This window comes from Schistocerca americana, chromosome 2 (assembly GCF_021461395.2).
Source record: "Schistocerca americana isolate TAMUIC-IGC-003095 chromosome 2, iqSchAmer2.1, whole genome shotgun sequence".
NCBI classification, from domain to species: Eukaryota; Metazoa; Arthropoda; class Insecta; order Orthoptera; family Acrididae; genus Schistocerca; species Schistocerca americana.
Window position 1 is genome coordinate 1,116,742,644 of NC_060120.1, and position 20,469 is coordinate 1,116,763,112.

The window sequence follows — 20,469 nt, forward strand, 5'->3', positions numbered from 1 at the left end:
CAGCGCCATCTACCACGAATTGAAAACAATAGTTTTTAGTAAACCGTAAGTATTTTTTCGGCGTAGACCACCTGAAAATACAGAACTGACTCCGCCCTCGCAGGAGGGTGGTTCAGAGGTGGCGAGATACTGTATAGACAGACGTCCCCTTTCGCAACATTAACTTTTTACAGAGAACATTTTTCTCGTACGATGCGTCGTTCACGAGATATTTAACTGCCAGAGTTTAAAACAAACATCCTGTATATTCTATAAGTGCCGGCAGGGGTGGCCGAGCGGTTCTAGGCGCTACAGTCTGGAACCGCGCGACCCCCACGGTCGCAGGTTCGAATCCTGCCTCGGGCATGGATGTGTGTGATGTCCTTAGTTAGGTTTAAGTAGCTCTAAGTTCTAGGGGACTCATGACCTAAGAACTTAAGTCCCATGGTGCTCAGAGCCATTTGAACTATTTTTTTATTCTACAGGGTGTTACAAAAAGGTACGGCCAAACTTTCAGGAAGCATTCCTCACACACAAAGAAAGAAGATATGTTATGTGCACATGTGTCCGGAAACGCTTACTTTCCATGTTAGAGCACATTTTATTACTTCTCTTCAAATCACATTAATCATGGAATGGAAACACACAGCAACAGAACGTACCAGCGTGACTTCAAACACTTTGTTACAGGAAATGTTCAATATGTCCTCCGTTAGCGAGGATACATGCATCCACCCTCCGTCGCATGGAATCCCTGATGCGCTGATGCAGCCCTGGAGAACGGCATCCACAATACGAGCACGAAGAGTCCCTACATTTGGTACCGGGCTTGTGTAGACAAGAGCTTTCAAATGCCCCCATAAATGAAAGTCAAGAGGGTTGAGGTCAGGAGAGCGTGAAGGCCATGGAATTGGTCCGCCTCTACCAATCCATCGGTCACCGAATCTGTTGTTGAGAAGCGTACGAACACTTCGACTGAAATGTGCAGGAGCTCCATCGTGCATGAACCACATGTTGTGTCGTACTTGTAAAGGCACATGCTCCAGCAGCACAGGTAGAGTATCCCGTATGAGATCATGATAACGTGATCCATTGAGCGTAGGTGGAAGAACATGGGGCCCAATCAAGACATCACCAACAATGCCTGCCCAAACGTTCACAGAAAATCTGTGTTGATGACGTGATTGCACAACTGCGTGCGGATTCTCGTCAGCCCACACATGTTGGTTGTGAAAATTTACTATTTGATCACGTTGGAATGAAGCCTCATCCGTAAAGAGAACATTTGCACTGAAATGAGTATTGACACATTGTTGGATGAACCATTCGCAGAAGTGTACCCTCGGAGGCCAATCAGCTGCTGATAGTGCCTGCACACGCTGTACATGGTACGGATACAACTGGTTCTCGCGTAGCACTCTGCATACAGTGACGTGGTCAACGTTACCTTGTACAGCAGCAACGTCTCTGACGCTGACATTAGGGTTATCGTCAACTGCACGAAGAATTGCCTCGTCCATTGCAGGTGTCCTCGTCGTTCTAGGTCTTCCCCAGTCGCGAGTCAGAGGCTGGAATGTTCCGTGCTCCCTAAGACGCCGATCAATTGCTTCGAACGTCTTCCTGTGGGGACACCTTCGTTCTGGAAATCTGTCTCGATACAAACTACCGCTCCACGGCTATTGCCCCGTGCTAATCCATACATCAAATGGGCATCTGCCAACTCCGCATTTGTAAACATTGCACTGACTGCAAAACCACGTTCGTGATGAACACTAACCTGTTGGTGCTACGTACTGATGTGCTTGATGCTAGTACTGTAGAGCAATGAGTCGCATGTCAACACAAGCACCGAAGTCAACATTACCTTCCTTCAATTGGGCCAACTGGCGGTGAATCGAGGAAGTACAGTACATACTGACGAAACTAAAATGAGCTCTAACATGGAAATTAAGCGTTTCCGGACACATGTCCACATAACATCTTTTCTTTATTTGTGTGTGAGGAATGTTTCCTGAAAGTTTGGCCGTACCTTTTTGTAACATCCTGTTTAAGTAAAATGGTTGCTATTTAATGTTATCAAGTTGTGACGGTTAGCAGCTGAAGTGAGGAGACGACTTCTGACGTGCGGCTGGTGCGCAGGTGGTGGTCAGCCAGTTGACGGAAGCCCCCACGGCGCTGTCCCTCGTCCGCTACGTGGAGGGCAGCGGCGGCGACCGAGACCCCCGTGGCAGCTGGGACAGTGAGCCGGAGGACGGCTGGAGGGGAGAGGGCTCCGGCTCCGGAGAGAAGCCAGTCGGTAAGTGTGCGCCGGCTGCAGCCGAGACCACGTCAGCTGGCGGCGCACATTTTACCACACACCCCACACACTATGACGTCGTAACTCTTCTTCCACTTTCACAGAAAACGAAACGTACACGGGGTGTCCATAAAGTCGTGCTATAATTTCAAATGTTATAACTTGGGAACTATCAGAGTCAGAGCACCGTGGCTCGTTGTAAAACTTTTAGCAGCCGTCAAACCTATTTTCCGTTATGATGGAATTTCAGTAAATGTCCCACTCGTCGCTTGTTGAATGTCAAGCCGATACTCCAGTTCTGCCCATCTTCATGTCAGCACTGCAGCATCAACAGTTCTGACTGCCCGATTCGTGCACGAAGAGCAGCAATTTCCTTGATTGGTGATAAGTACACGCGATCCTTGGGGCAACTGCACAAAAAGAATTGTAATGACGTGACGTCGGGACCCGTCCATCCCTTCGGAAATGTGTCATTAAGCATATACGGCAAGTTAAAATTCCTATATGGGGGCGCATCACCTTGCCGGAGCCGCGCGGGGTAGCCGCGTTGCCTCAGGCGCCTTGCCACGGTACGCGCGGCTCCCCCCGTCGGAGGTTCGAGTCCTCCCTCGGGCAAAGCTTTGTGTGTTGTCCTTACCGTAAGTTAATTTAAGTTAGATTAAGTACTCTACCAGTCATTAAAATTGCTACACCATGAAGATGACGTGCTACAGACGCGCAATTTAACCGACAGGAAAGATGCTGTGATATGCAAATGATTAGCTCTTCAGAGCATTCACCGAAGGTTGGCGCCGGTGGCGACACCTACAACGAGCTGACATGAGGATAGTTTCCAACCGGTTTCTCATACACAAACAGCAGTTGACCGGCGTTGCCTGGTGAAACGTTGTTGTGATGCCTCGTGTAAGGAGGAGAAATGCGTACCATCACGTGTCCGACTTTGATAAAGGTGGGATTGTAGCCTATCGCGATTGCGGTTTATCGTATCGCGACATTGCTGCTCGCGTTTATCGAGGTCCAATGACTGTTGGCAGAATACGGAATCGGTGGATTCAGGAGGGTAATACGGAACGCCGTGCTGCATCCCAACGGCCTCGTATCACTAGCAGTCGAGATGACAGGCATCTTATCCGCATGGCTGTAACGGATCGTGCAGCCACGTCTCGATCCCTGAGTCAACAGATGGGGACGTTTGCAAGACAACAACCATCTGCACGAACAGTTCGACGACGTTTGCAGCAGCATGGACTATCAGCTCGGAGATCATGGGTGCGGTTACCCTTGACGCTGCATCACAGACAGGAGCACCTGCGTTGGTGTACTCAATGACGAACCTGGGTGCACGAATGGCAAAACGTCATTTTTTTCGGATGAATCCAGGTTCTATTTACAGCATCATGATGGTCGCATCCGAGTTTGACGACATCACATCTTGGGTCTACAGTAACAGAAAATGTGTCATTACTTCCAGGTAGTCATTTCCCGTTATGGTTTTCTGGGGCGAAGAAAAATGGTTTTGTGACCCTAACGTGCATCAGGCCAGAACAAAAGTTAAGCTTCTCCCTATCACTAGCTCGCGTCCGTAGTCGAATACTACACGTGCACCCCGGCTATTGCTAAATGATCTAGAATGAATAGGCAGCCAGACTAGATATTGAATTTCCTGGCTACAGACATGCAGACAAATCGAAATCAAAAAGTTTTAAAAATGGAGCCTTACAGGACCAACTGATTAAAAGACTTGGCCCTTCAATCCCAATAAGCCATTTAAATATAGAAAGTACTAGCCGAGGTAAAAGCGGGTACCTATCTAAACTCCTTGCAGATAATGATACTGACGTTGTTCTAATCCAGGAAACACATTCTCCAACTATGGAAGATCTGCGTAGAAGAGGTAGGATCCGTGGCTACGATCTTATGGGTGCTACGTATCACAGTGTTTATGATGTGGCCACCTATGTAAGGCGCAATGTCGAGCATGCTCGTCTCATTTCGACAAATACGGAAAATGATATCCATTATGTCTCTATGCAACTGGAGGAGACAATTATAAACAATATGTACAAGCCACCAAATGTGTCACCGCCACTGGATGTCCTGCCAGTTACTGCCCTTCCATCGATTTATGCTGGAGATTTTAATAGTCACTACCGTCACTGGAACTATGCATGTGACAGCGAGTGTGGTGTTGCACTCAACGACTGGGCTGAAAATGAAAATCTATACCTGGTTTATTATGCCAAGGACTTGGGAACTTTCAGATCGTCCGCTTGGCGAAGAGATTACAACCCGGAGCTCTGCTTCGTGTTCCGGGACTGCAAAGGGCGCCCAGCGCCTGTATCCAGAAAGGTCATACCTAATCTCCCACGCCGCCAGCACTGTCCAGTAATCCTCGATATGGGGCTCTCCGTCCCAGTAGCGAGATCTGTACCACGACCCGCATGGAATTTCCGTAGGGCTGATTGGCGGAGTTTTGCTGACCACCTACATAAATATATCTATTTTATTCCACCAGAACCTAAAAACTACCCTCGATTCGTCGTGGCTGTTCTTACTGCTACTAAGAAGTTAATCCCTCGTGGGTACAGAAAGGAATATACACCAGGCTGGATTGAGCATTGCGACAACTTAATGAACAGTATAGCGAAACTGGCGACAGCGATATTGCAGACGACCTCCTTCAATGTTTTGACGCTGCTAGAAGAGTGCGATGGTGTGAGATGGTGGGAAATGTTAACTTCAGACATTCAAGTAGAAAGGCACGGAGCCTTCTGCGTAAGCTTGGCGGAGCCTTCAATAAACCCGGGCAGAGATCCGGTATTCCAAATAACCAAACCGCTAATCATATAGTTGAAACATCTAGACCATCCCGTGAGCATACTTCTAAAATAAAACAAGATCTCACCTCTCTAAAAGCACAGTGCCCAACCTAAGCCAGTTCCTCTTCACCATTTACACTGGCTGAATTGGATGAGGCCTTGCAACAAACTAAACATGGTGTGGATAATATATACTCGGAATTTCAGATAAACATGGGTAATGGTGGAAAAAAATGGCTGATCCGCTTCTTCTCCAACATCCCAGATAGTGGAACATTGCCTATCGAGTTAAAGAAAGCAAAAATAGTGGCAATTTTGAAACCAGGTAAACCAGCTGACCACCCGCAAAGCTTCAGACCAATTTCCCCCTTGAGCTGCACTTATAAACTCTTGGAGAGGCTCATCTATAACAGAATTAGCGGCTTCATTCTGGAACGTATTCCAGCTGAGAAAGCGGGTTTTCAGGCCATAGAGAAGTTGCTTCGGCCAAGTAATGGCCCTAAGAACTTTCATAGAGGCTGGTTTCCAAGAAAAGGTGAAGACATCTGTCGCGTTCGTAGACCTAACTGCAGCATATGACACAGTATGGAGAGAAGGCATGGTGTAAAAATTACCGAAAACAATCCGATGCCGGAAAACAGTAACTCTCATCAATACCATGATAAACAAGGGAGGTTTGCTGTTGATAACGCAACATTAAATCGATTCTTTACATTTCATTTTGTATTACCATTCATTATTGCAGCTATGGCAACAATTCACTTATTCTTTCTCCATCAAACAGGGTAGATATATGCGTGTTTACTTGGGAGAAAATGTGAGCAAGGAGAGGAAATTAAGTAATGGTCTACCACAGGGATCCGTCTTAGCGCCCCTATTATTAGACATATATAGCTCCGATGCCAGTACCAGGTCAACAAAATTCTGCTACGCAGACGATATCGCTCTTGCTTGTAAAACCAAGTATCTAGGATGAGCGGAGACAATTCTCACAGAAGATCTAGCCTTCATGAGCACCTATTTTAGCAAGTGGCGACTTAAACCCAGTACAAGTAAAACTGAAGTATTTACATTCTATCGGACAGACAAACTAGGTAATGCGGAGCTCAGAGTGAAACTTAACGGAAACACTCTTTGCCGTAACAAGTACCCCTAGTACCTTGGTGGCACCCTTGACCGCACCCTTTCATATAGAAAACATCTTGAAAATACTGCTGCCAAGATAAAAACTCGTAACAGTATTATTCAAAAATTGTGTGGAATGACGTGGGGAGCTTCTGCAGATACCTTGCGCACATCACCCATTGCGCTGGTGTTCTCAGCAGCCGAGTATTGTGCCCCGGTGTGGCTAAACAGCTGCCACACAAACTTGATCGACGTCCAGTTGAACCACACTATGCGGTTAATAAGAGGGGCAATCGGACCAACACCGATTTACTGGCTTCCTCTGAGGAGTAACATCTATCCACTCGCAATCTGCAGAAGCGAGGCCTTGCTTAGGGAATACCGCAAGATGAAGGAGAACGTGGAATTACCCATTCAGGAAGACATACCAAGTTTACGACGAAATAGACTCGGTTCAAGAAACCCTCCACTGCGGCAAGCACAAGAACTAGATGCCAGTAACACTGGTGTGAGAGACCTGTGGGACCAAAGCTGTCAGCGTATTGAAAATCCTGAAGAGCGTGAGTTGTTCAGAAAGTGTAATTGTGATACTGCTGGCACAGAACTCGACAGGAAGCTGTGGGTCATACTGAGCAGAGCTCGCACTGGGCACGGCCGATGCGCAGACTCTCATTGCAGATGGTGTGCTGCAGAGTCTCCGGCTTGTGACTGCGGGGCTCTGAAATCAACCACATTAGGGATGGATGCCCCTTACGCTCGTACCAGGCAAGTTGGAGCGACCTCATAAAAGCTGATGATACGGCTCTTATATGGATTAAGAACCTAGATATTGAGATTTAGTTAGTTTTATATGTAGTTTGTGTATTTTCATATTCCTGTTATACATAGTATTACTAATGTTATATACCTGTAATTTTAAACTGCATGTGATCTATACGAATAAATAAATAAATAAAATCCCTATCAGGGAATTGTTCACGTGCGTTGTGTGGGTTTTTGGAGCCCCAAATCCTAATGTGACGACTAACATGACGAGAATTGTAGAATGTTACTACATCGGGAAACGGGCACTTTTTCAAATAGTGACCTTGGAGGCCAGAACAGAACACGTGAATCCATACCACAAACAGCGATAGTTTCCTTGTAATACTTCGACCATTTGCACTTCGTATGCTAAAGGCATAATAGCTTATCTAATGCTTTATGCTACCTGTACTTCGCTTGATCCATGACGAATTGACTTACGGGGGCTTCGTCGAAGTGCTGCTTGCACTCTGACAATACGTGCCTGAGACACAGGAGGACGTCCACTTCGGCGGAAATCTTTATCACTCCCCGTCTCTGTGGGTTTCCTAACCACTTCATTATGTTTGTTTTTGCAGTGGTGCCCTCCCTTTCTGGTGTCGATAATTCCGCAGATTTACGTTCTGCATACCACACTACACATTGCTCCTCCTTCTGACCAGTCGCTATTTTAATGGACCCCAGAGAAATCCACAACAAAGCACAAAGAAAAAACTATAAGAGATTAAACGTTTTACAGCAAACCCCGATTCTGTATTTCTAATAGTTTCCCAGTTGCGATTTTTTTAAATCACAATGGAACTTTACAGACACTCTCTGCCCATTAAATGAAACGAGTGTACACTGGAATTCATCGCTGTGCTTAAGCAGCTCCAAGTGTAGTAGTTTAGAAAATGGTTCTCATGTGCAACATTCACGCGAAGCTTTCAGCGAGGGGCGAGCTTTTCCTGAAAGCAGGACTCTAATACACCGTATTATTCCTCGCTGCTTTTTTTTTTCTACAAAACCCTGTTTGACAACATAATCTCCGTTCAATACCATGGCCTTACCGAGAGGCCCTGTATGCCCACATGGAACGAATCCATTCGTCGACGCCAGAGGCAACGTCTTCTTGCATCAGTAACCTCGTTACACATCCACCTACTGCTTCCCACGGAGTGCATCCTTCAGCGAGCCAAACAGGTAGAAGTCGCAAATCCGGGCTGTAGCGCGGATGAAGAATAACAGTCCAGTGAAGCTTTGTGAGCTCCTCCCGGGTGCGCAGACTTGTGCCGTGGAGAAGGAGACGTTCGTTTGCTCCTATGTAGAGACGAACGCGCTGGAGTCGTATGTTCAATTTTCTGAGGGTAGCCTCTCCGGCCCTCCGCGTGCTGGCCGGCCGGATACAGTTATCGCCCTTGCCATGCTGGAACGTGGGGACACTCTTACACGATGTGACGGATGGATCACAGACAGCGCGCTGGTCAGCTGGAAGTCTCTGTTGGCAGTGTCGACACAGCCGTCCACCAGTTGGAGTACGCAGTGGTGAGTGCACGCCAGGTTCCTCGCCACCTAACAGTAGACCATAAAGAGCAATGAAGGATCAGCTGTGCGGAGTTGCACGACCGTCACGAGGCTGATCGTGAAAATTTTTTGTGGAACATCTTCACACGTGATGAAACATGGGTTCATCATTTCGAACCGAAGACAATATGGCTACGTAAGGAGTGACGCCACCCCACCTATCCTCCGAAGAAGAAGTTGGGCGCCACACCCCTCACCGAGCGAGGTGGCGCAGTGGTTAGTACACTGGACTCGCATTCGGGAGGACGACGGTTCAATCCCGTCTCCAGCCATCCTGATTTAGGTTTTCCGTGATTTCCCTAAATCGTTTGAGGCAAATGCCGGGATGGTTCCTTTGAAAGGGCACGGCCGATTTCCTTCCCAATCCTTCCCTAACCCGAGCTTGCGCTCCGTCTCTAATGACCTCGTTGTCGACGGGACGTTAAACACTAACCACCACCACCACCACCCCCACACCCCTCAGCCCGTCAAATCATGGCGACAGTTTGTTTGAAATATTCCATCACGCCACAACGATCGACTCTGAAGTGTATTGTGCTACCCCCACGAAACTGAAGAAACAACTTCTCCTTGCTCGTCGCCACAAAAATTCCAACGAACTTCTAATGACAACGTAAGGCCTCACGCAAGTTTTTGCGCCCGAGAGAAACTCACAAAACTTCACTGGACTGTTCTTCTTCATCCACCCTACAGCCTGGATGTCGCACCTTCCGACTTCCGTCTGTCCAGACCAATGAAGGATGGGAAGCAGTACGTGGATGATACGGAGGTTACTGATGCAGCAAGACGCTGGATTCGACGTCGACGTCGACGTCGACGAGTAGAGTGGTGCCACACGGGCACACGGGCCCTGCCACTAAGGTGGCGTAAGGCCGTCGCATTGAACAGAGATCGCGTTGAGAAGCAGGGTTTTGCAGTCATAAGAATGCGGGATAACATGGTGTATTAGAGTCCTGCAAGAAACAAACATGTTTTCAGAAAAAAGTGTTGCATTACTTACTGAACGTCCCTCGTAGCTTTTCTTTTACTTCCACAGAAAGGGAAACGTACGAGATATTCATAAATTTCCCCTATCATTTCCGAAAATCATAACTGGGAAACTATTCGAGACAGAACATCGTGATTTTTTATAAATATGTCCTCCCTGTAGAGGAATATACGTAACGTGCGAGAGCAGCTTGTGACACAAGGACGACGACATATCGAGGTTTGGGTCTGTCCATGATTCGTGCACGGGTGGCCGAAGCCGTTAAGGCGACCGCTGGCGTGAAGCGGGTCGGAGTCCAGGTCCGACACAAGCTTTCACTGTCGTCATGCACGCGTGCCAGAACGACTACTCCATCGCACTTCTTAATGACACAGACACTGTTGTTTAGTATCACGGATGTGTTCACGTGTGTGGTGTCGGTGTCAGGAGCCACAAATCCCAACGTTGTGGCGGCTCGCATATCCAGAATTGTGAAACGTTACTTCATCTGGAAACGGGTATATTTTCAAGAAGTCATTCTAAGCGACTATGGAGGCCAGTATAGATCACGCGGATGGATACCACAGTGGACGATCGTTTGGCTGTATTACAAAATTACGTGACCACTAATATAACACGTTACGAGCAGTCGTTCTTCGTTCCTGCAATTCGCGCGATGCACGACGAGTTGACTTGCTGGGGGTGAATTGAAATTCAGTCATCAAGTCTGTCAACACGCGCTTGGGAACTAGTCGCACTTCCACTTCGACGAAAATCTTTGACACTGCTTGTCTCTTTAAAGCTTTTGAACCAACTCATTGCGCTTGTTTTTTCCGGTGTTGACCTCTCATACTGGCAGCGATATTACTGCAGTACCATTGTCACAGATTTAGGTTCTCCATACCAGATAATACATGGAACTTTGTTCTGGCCTGTCGCCATTTTGATGCACCTCAAGTCAAATACGTAACATAGGACAAAAGGGAAAAAAAGGTATGAGAGCTGCTAAACCTTTTACAACAAACCACGATTCTCTATACCTAAAACTTTGAAACCGTAGCGCGACTCTGTGGATTCCCCGTACTTATTGCGTTAAATCAGTCTATCGCTACTGCTGAGCAGCTTCTAGTACACTAATTGAGAAACTGGTCGTCGTATACCACATTAACATGAAGCTTTCTAGATACTTGCTAGACACACTACTTTCGTCTCACTTACGTCTACAATTTTTAGTAGTATTTTTCAGGTAATGCTAATTCCAACAAGTAGAATTTTGTGTCAAGACTGTTTTAGTTTTATTATGCATGTCATTGTTCCCAACTTCAACACACTGGCAAGTAACCTTTCAAGCGATTTAGCCTCACTTGATCAATTTTCATTGGCCCCAGTAACCTAGCTGCAAGGTGCATTTATTACATAATGAAGTAACCATCCATTTTGGTAACAATGGGACTAGATTGCTCGTCTTTTTTCATTTTATAAAAGGAAAACGGGAAGACAGTTTCATCTTATAATCTGTCATTATAAAAACACACTACTCGAGCTATTAGGTGTCCACCTACGAAACGGAAGGCTATGTAATGACGCCGAGTTCTGACATTAAGAGGACAGACAATGTTGGCGTTGGCATTCGAGACGGCCAGCTCTCACTACAGGTTGTGCAGCTGGTCCCGGCGGAGGTTCGAGTCCTCCCTCGGGCATGGGTGTGTGTGTTTGTCCTTAGGATAATTTAGGTTAAGTAGTGTGTAAGCTTAGGGACTGATGACCTTAGCAGTTAAGTCCCATAAGATTTCACAAACATTTGAAAATTTTCTCACTACAGGTTTAGCCTGTAACAGCCGCCTTCTTCACCCTCTCAAGCGTTGATATTTCCAAGTGCACACAGAATTTTTTCATATTTGAAAATTACTTCATTTCGTAACTACAGTCCTTTGCATTAGTGTTGTCCTAACGTGATCATGTTATTCGACTTACGGGGTATACAAGGGTCGCTGTTGAGATATGACATACTCTCTTTCCTAGCACCTCCCAGTCATTCAGCGTCCGCTGTTTCCAGGATTGTTGTTGTTGTTGTGGTCTTCAGTCCTGAGACTGGTTTGATGCAGCTCTCCATGCTACTCTATCCTGTGCAAGCTTCTTCTTCTCCCAGTACCTACTGCAACCTACATCCTTCTGAATCTGCTTAGTGTTTCATCTCTTGGTCTCCGTCTACGATTTCTACCCTCCACGCTGCCCTCCAATGCTAAATTTGTGATCCCTTGATGCCTCAAAACATGTCCTACCAACCGATCCCTTCTTCTAGTCAAGTTGTGCCACAAACTTCTCTTCTCCCCAATCCTATTCAATACCTCCTCACTAGTTACGTGATCTACCCACCTTATCTTCAGCATTCTTCTGTAGCACCACATTTCGAAAGCTTCCATTCTCTTCTTGTCCAAACTGGTTATCGTCCATGTTTCACTTCCATACATGGCTACACTCCATACAAATACTTTCAGATTTCCAGGATTACGTAATTTATTTTTGAACGTAAACTCTTCTATTTGGTTAGGCAGGATCATTTTCCTCTTCAGTTTTTTCTTGCACAATCGACTTTTCGACCCCTCAGTTGGGATCCTCTTCAGGTTCTCCTGGTGTTCCCAGGTAGCTGAACACTGTCTAAGACCAGTGTCGCGTTCACTTATCAGAGGCAGTTTGCCTGCACTTATTCTGAAGAAGTGCGGTTATTGGGCGAAACTTTTCAGTCTATTATTGCTTGTAACCCGACGAGTAGAATAGTTCGAAAATTGATAGATCTGTGATCAGACTGCAGAACGAATGGCTCAGTCAGCAAGAATCTAACCGTCCTCCCCCCAATAGCTGTCGGAATATGTGGTCTTGCGAACGTACAAAAAGGAGTCTGCTGAAAACTATTAAAATATTAAAATTACCTCTTCACCTTACTTTTTAGCAAGTCATTTATTGAGGAAACTGAGACGTCTAGTTGTAAGGATAAATACTTCTGTGAACTACTCGAAAGATTTGTTAGAAATATTGAGCACGGTGAAAATATACATGAGTGACATTCTTGTAAGTTTTGACATGATATGAGTATCCCAGTAGCAGGTACTATGGAGATCAGAGGGGAGGAAGCTGTTCCGTATGTGCGTGACCTGATCGAATTATGTTTGTAAACGAGCTGTTTCAAGTGGAACGTAAAATTTTATGAGAATTCGTATTGCCAGTGGTTAACCTTAATAGCCAGTCGCAGCTGACATTTTTATGCAACAATTTGAACAATATTCATTAAGCAGTGCCCCACTATAGCCTTCTACTTGTCTCTACTATGTGAATGACACACAATAAGAGCTTGATACATTCCACAATGTGTCAAAATAGATTCATCACACAATGAACTTCACCAGGGAGGTAGGGAATGATGTCAGTGTCTTGTTCCCACATGTGGTGATCCAACAATAGTCTAGACATAGTGTGTAGAAAGCCTAGAAACACAAAGCCGGCCGCGGTGGTCTCGCGGTTCTAGGCGCGCAGTCCGGAACCGCGCGACTGCTACGGTCGCAGGTTCGAATCCTGCCTCGGGCATGGATGTGTGTGATGTCCTTAGCTTAGTTAGGTTTAAGTAGTTCTAAGTTCTAGGGGACTGATGACCACAGCTGTTAAGTCCCACGGTGCTCAGAGCCAGAGCCTAGAAACACAAATAAGTATCTAGACGCCACTTCGTATCAGTACTCAATCGAGAAGCAAGCGTTGTTAAGCACTCTGTCTTCATGTGCCTTCCGTATCAACGGTAATAACAGCTTGAAATTGCAGATGAATCTCTTTAAGAGGACACTCAAGGCCAACGACTGTGATGGTTTATCCATAGAAAAAGTTTTCAAACAACATATCGTTAATTACGCGAATAAGTAAGATGAGGAACTGCTTTCTGTTACGCTACCGTTCGTTTCTAGAATTATAGCCCGCATATGCGTAATTCTTCGGAAAATTGTATAAAGACTTATGTTTCCGTCATAACAAAATAAAAATCTTTGTGTGGGTGTGGCAAAGTGCACATAGAAGAAACGGGAAGGACTGGAAAAGGATGTATTGAACAGCACGACCGCCGCAGGCAGTTAAAACGAAGTGTGATTTGCGCGGGAAAGGAGCACTCGAGAAAGGTGGCCAAAATATGGATTTCAACAACGTACGAGTGCTAGCCGAGGAAAGCAACATTTATGGAAGGAAATTCTGAGAATCGGGCGAGATTTATAAGAACGAATATTAACTTGAATAGAGAAGGCGGCTATAGGCTTCCAGTTTCGTGGCCTCCCGCCGTCGAGGAAGTAAATACGCGGCGACGGTGCGCGAGGAATGCAAACAAGGACCAGAATGCCACCTTTGAGGCATGATAATACACTCCTGGAAATGGAAAAAAGAACACATTGACACCGGTGTGTCAGACCCACCATACTTGCTCCGGACACTGCGAGAGGGCAGTACAAGCAATGATCACACGCACGGCACAGCGGACACACCAGGAACCGCGGTGTTGGCCGTCGAATGGCACTAGCTACGCAGCATTTGTGCACCGCCGCCGTCAGTGTCAGCCAGTTTGCCGTGGCATACGGAGCTCCATCGCAGTCTTTAACACTGGTAGCATGCCGCGACAGCGTGGACGTGAACCGTATGTGCAGTTGATGGACTTTGAGCGAGAGCGTATAGTGGGCATGCGGGAGGCCGGGTGGACGTACCGCCGAATTGCTCAACACGTGGGGCGTGAAGTCTCCACAGTACATCGATGTTGTCGCCAGTGGTCGGCGGAAAGTGCACGTGCCCGTCGACCTGGGACCGGACCGCAGCGACGCACGGATGCACGCCAAGACCGTAGGATCCTACGCAGTGCCGTAGGGGACCGCACCGCCACTTCCCAGCAAATTAGGGACACTGTTGCTCCTGGGGTATCGGCGAGGACCATTCGCAACCGACTCCATGAAGCTGGGCCACGGTCCCGCACACCGTTAGGCCGTCATCCGCTCACGCCCCAACATCGTGCAGCCCGCCTCCAGTGGTGTCGCGACAGGCGTGAATGGAGGGACGAATGGAGACGTGTCGTCTTCAGCGATGAGAGTCGCTTCTGCCTTGGTGCCAATGATGGTCGTATGCGTGTTTGGCGCCGTGCAGGTGAGCGCCACAATCAGCACTGCATACGACCGACGCACACAGGGCCAACACCCGGCATCATGGTGTGGGGAGCGATCTCCTACACTGGCCGTACACCACTGGTGACCGTCGAGGGGACACTGAATAGTGCACGGTACATCCAAACCGTCATCGAACCCATCGTTCTACCATTCCTAGACCGGCAAGGGAACTTGCTGTTCCAACAGGACAATGCACGTCCGAATGTATCCCGTGCCACCCAACGTGCTCTAGAAGGTGTAAGTCAACTACCCTGGCCAGCAAGATCTCCGGATCTGTCCCCCATCGAGCATGTTTGGGACTGGATGAAGCGTCGTCTTACGCGGTCTGCACGTCCAGCACGAACGCTGGTCCAACTGAGGCGCCAGGTGGAAATGGCATGGCAAGCCGTTCCACAGGACTACATCCAGCATCTCTACGATCGTCTCCATGGGAGAATAGCAGCCTGCATTGCTGCGAAAGGTGGATATACACTGTACTAGTGCCGACATTGTGCATGCTCTGTTGCCTGTGTCTATGTGCCTGTGGTTCTGTCAGTGTGATCATGTGATGTATCTGACCCCAGGAATGTGTGAATAAAGTTTCCCCTTCCTGGGACAATGAATTCACGGTGTTCTTATTTCAATTTCCAGGAGTGTAATATCTTTATAAACGTTTCCCCTCTCTTCTAGTTTTGCTATCTGTCCAATGACGGCGGCCCACCCACAGCGACCGCAAAAATTTCAAAAATAACTTCACTTATTCAGAATGAACACGGGAAAACTCCGTTTTAAAATTTGTAAGGTACCCCTTATGTCCAAGCCACATTTTATTTCCTGATTTTCCTGTTTTACAATTTCATATCACTTCCTTAGATACGATCAGTGAGTAAAGCGGTGCTGCAGAAAGCACGAGGTCGGGAGTAAGTAAGATTTCAGTTCCCACGCCGGCCGAAGGAGAAGCCTACGGGTGAATACTTTTTTACAACAATACTACAATGCTAGAAGTCGATCATCCTAATAAACAAAAGAATAATCTTGAAACTAACGAAAAATTACGAACGCGTACGAAAAGTTACGAGTTTGAGTACGAGATACAGGCTGCGCGCCATAGTCGCCAGTCACCGATGGGATGCTTTCTGATCTAGTTCTGTCGTAAGACCACACTCTCAGGAAATTGTTAGTTTTCAATTAATCATTATTGATGGCGTCGATGTTATCAGTTTATGGTGGTTAGTAAATAAATAAATCATAATGACATAATTTTTGAACGTTATTCCGAATAATATACGTTTCCGCTTCATCTGTTAGAATCAAGGTAGAAAGTATTCTATACGACGACTAACTAAGACATTCCAAGGACAGATTGTCTTAACCTTGGCAAAATCGGATGCAAAAGCGCAGCTACTCATACTGGACGCCTCTTATATCAACCTCTACGGACTCACTGACTACACTGAGACACTTCTGGAGGTTTTATACAAGGAGGGGGGGGGGGGGGGGGTCGGGAGCGCGTTCTTGCAAAGCGGACGTGAAACTGGTCTTTGAAACTATTCTGCTAATTTGGAACTCCGGAATGGCGCTGCCGGCGGGCGGCGGTGCAAGGCGCTGGACAGGAGAACTCACGTCACGTCAACTGCAAGGTGCCAGGGGAAACAAAAACACAGTTGTTCTGGCGCGATGCAAATCCTCTTACTTAGGGAATATTCACTAATAAAAGTCGCCTTTTCCAATACAGATATTAGGAGAAGCCTACGGGTGAATACTTTTTTACAACAATACTACAATGCTAGAAGTCGATCATCCTAATAAGCAAAAGAATAATCTTGAAACTAACGAAAACTTACGAACGCGTACGAAAAGTTACGAGTTTGAGTACGAGATACAGGCTGCGCGCCATAGTCGCCAGTCACCGATGGGATGCTTTCTGATCTAGTTCTGTCGTAAGACCACACTCTCAGGAAATTGTTAGTTTTCAATTAATCATTATTGATGGCGTCGATGTTATCAGTTTATGGTGGTTAGTAAATAAATAAATCATAATGACATAAGTTTTGAACGTTATTCCGAATAATATACGTTTCCGCTTCATCTGTTAGAATCAAGGTAGAAAGTATTCTATACGACGACTAACTAAGACATTCCAAGGACAGATTGTCTTAACCTTGGCAAAATCGGATGCAAAAGCGCAGCTACTCATATTGGACGCCTCTTATATCAACCTCTACGGACTCACTGACTACACTGAGACACTTCTGGAGGTTTTATACAAGGAGGGGGGGGGGGGGGGGGTCGGGAGCGCGTTCTTGCAAAGCGGACGTGACACTGGTCTTTGAAACTATTCTGCTAATTTGGAACTCCGGAATACCCTTGAGGAGATCTGAACAGAAAGGTCGAAACGGTGATTGTGGAAGAAACGTGCTACAACATTTTACCTCCAACGACAACAATCACAAAAGCGTGCAGACCCACATAATTTTATTTCTGTTTTCAAGTTGTGGACTGGAAGCCCTTCCTTTGACCACAGTCGTCAGTCAAACCCCATGTCTCTGTGAGCTTTGTAAAGTGTATTCTGTCTGGTAACGTATTTTCACTGTTTATGGGTCGTATTTTCTGCAGTCTACGTTGGGGACCAAAATACTAACCGACGAGCTGTAAAATCATTGTAGAACAACGAAATAGGATCGTACGCTTCAAAAGACCTAACGAGGAATTACAAAATCAATGTACAACATCCTAATAGGAGAAACTTGGATAAGCCGGAGACTAAGCAGCTTCTGGATGTTCCAGGATAAACAGAAATTGACAAAAGCTGCTCGTTCTTTAAGTCCTTAAGGGGATACGGAATCGGATGTTGGGTTAAAAAATCGAATTTTTTTTTATTGGCGTATTATATTCTGCCATGTTTCCTCTTTAAAATGACGTATCATACATAGCTCTACTACAATTATAACTATTTTATTTTTATATATTTGTGAGATCGGGTATTGCGCTTTAGTTATACACGTCTCTCGTGGCTGACCATGAACTTTTTGGCAGTACCTTTAAAGTGACATGAATTCAAATATCCCGGTTTCCAGCGACTATTTATACACTAGTTGCCCGAAAATGTTTCTCTCTGGTTTCCTCAAGTTACTCTTTGACTTTGTGGCGGAACTGTTTTGTAAACAGTGTGATATAAGAAAGTAGTTGTTGTTGAGTTATTTCGTATTTAGTGCTTCATTTTTCGCAGTGAAAATGCCTAGAGCTAAAGCAAAAGTATTTAAAAAGCGTGTGAACTGGCAAAAGAAAAGAAATAATGATTCATTAGCAAAGCAAAGCAGTTCATCATCATCACTGTTGGAAAATGTGAATCCACTTTTTACTGATTTGCCGAACGAACTTACACCAAATGAAAACAGTGCTTCTCATAAAAAACTAAGAGATTTGGAAGAGAAATATAATTTACTTGATAGAGGGAATGAAGTTTTTGAACTCATTGATACGAATATATTGTGTGAAGCTCTTGAAAACAGTTTGTGCTGCAAAAAATGTCATGGAAACGTTTCTCTGAAAGTAGAGTCCCATGTTGGCCTGGCTGCCCAGTTTAATTTAATATGCAGTGTTTGTAAATACAGCTGTAAGTTTCCAAGTTCGGTTTCAGTAACTGTAAATAATGGATACAAGAAAACTGAACTTTATAGTGTAAATATTAGGTTAGTTTATGGATTGCGAGCAATTGGTAAGGGCAAAGCAGCTGGTGATATGCTATGTGGTGTTCTAAATCTTCCAAGTGCACCTTCAAAGTTTGAAGCTTACAATTATGTACTAGGATCTGCAGTTGAAGATGTAGCACAGAAGTCAATGCAGGTTGCTGTGGAAGAAGCAGTGGAAGAAAATGACGGCAGTCGTGACCTCACAGTGGCGTTTGATGGCACGTGGCAGAAAAGGGGCCACACCTCCAACAATGGTGTTGTAACAGCAACTAGTGTTGATACTGGCAAGGTTATTGATGTTGCAATAATGTCTAAATACTGTAGGTGCACAGGCAGGCTGAAAAATGAACACAGTGATGACTGTATTGCTAATTATTATGGTAGTAGTGGTGGCATGGAGGTTGCTGGGGTGAAGAAAATTTTTCATCGCTCTTCACAGTGGTATAATGTTCGCTATGTCAAATATCTGGGAGATGGTGACTCTAAAGCATTCAAAGAAGTTTTGGAAAGCAAACCATATGGGAACAGTGTAAATATAAGCAAACTTGAATGTATAGGACATGTGCAGAAGAGAATGGGTGCCAGGCTGAGAAGGTTAAAATCAGTTATGAAAGGGAAAAAACTAGATGATGGGAAAACCTTGGATGGCAGAGGAAGATTGACTGATTCCATAATAGACCACATTCAGAACTGCTATGGCCTTGCAATCAGGCAAAATACAGGCAATCTTGAAGAAATGAGGAGAGCTATATGGGCTTTATATTTCAACACCGCATCCACGGATGAGCATCCACAACATGGTTTGTGCCCCAAAGGTGAAAACAGCTGGTGTAAATACAATAGGGGACTAACAACAGGAGAGAAATACATTCACCACCACAGTCTACCATCAGCCATCATGGCAGAAATAAAGCCCATTTTCAGAGATCTGGCTGACAGAAGTCTTCTGATGAAATGTCTTCACGGAAAAACGCAGAACCCCAACGAGTGCTTGAATAGTGTGATATGGCATCGTCTCCCAAAAACAGTGTTTGTCGGAATTAATACACTACATTTTGGTGTGTATGATGCTGTGGCAACCTTCAATCTTGGAAATATAACTAAATGCCAGGTCCTTCAAAAGTTGGGTATGTGTGTTGGTTCACGTACGGTACGTGCTATGTTCTTTTTAGATCAGCACAGACTAAGGCATGCTGATAATATAATCAAGACATTAGTGAAAAAAGCAAGACAGGTGCAGAGGGGTGCCAAAAGAAGACTTGAAGATGATTATGAAGACTGTGAAGGGGGTATTAGCTACGGATCAGGAATGTTTTAATCTTCTTTCTCCGTTTCCCGTAAGTTTACTTTTTACTTCATCTAGGAACATTATCTCAGGTACTGGTCAACCTAGAAGTCTGAAATTTTTATGACGTAGTGACATAGGTCCCTATTACATACTGAAACAACGATTTTTTAATTACTTGATTTACAAAAGACTTAGGGGTGATAGTCTAGTAAAAAGCGATGGAAAAAATTTACTTAAAAATAAATGTACAATATCTCTGTAAGAAAATACTTTGACAATAAACTGTTGTTTCAGTGTTGTTGTAACATATGAATGCACATACAGTAAAATTTTTACCTCTCTGTCTCCAGTAGTTTGTGAGAAAATGTTCCCTATAGTAGGCATATATTAACATTGCGGGGATAGGTGATTCCGTATCCCCTTAAAACAATCATCGCCCGTTTCTTTGGCCACACTGGACATGTCACGACCCTTGCTATAGAGAACTGAAGAATAATTAATGTCCAATGGAATACAACAATTTGTTTGTCTCTAGTTATCGAAAGTAGCAAAAAAAAAAGTATGTGCTGCATCGACTTGATAGTGGTAATTCTATCCGTCATTCTGTGTGCCTGGCAGTTTATTGTTTGACAGAGAAAAACGTGAAATTAATGTATAATTGCCCGTAGTGATGTGATTTGTCGTCTAACGACTTAGTTTTGTTCCTTGCAAGCAAAGAATGCGCGGACAAACAATTTCCGTTGACTCAAGAGACTGTTGAATTATCATAAAACTACG

At 45.3% G+C, this 20,469-nt stretch overlaps 1 protein-coding gene across 1 annotated transcript in view; it reads left to right on the forward strand.

The window, feature by feature from the left end:
• Positions 1-20,469, forward strand: part of LOC124594716 (glypican-5-like) — a 378,800-nt gene that overhangs the window by 343,086 nt on the left and 15,245 nt on the right. Inside the window, exon 8 of the mRNA XM_047133084.1 lies at positions 2,119-2,275. Within this exon, the coding sequence (XP_046989040.1) occupies positions 2,119-2,275 (157 nt within the window). The remainder of the gene's footprint in view (positions 1-2,118; positions 2,276-20,469) is intronic.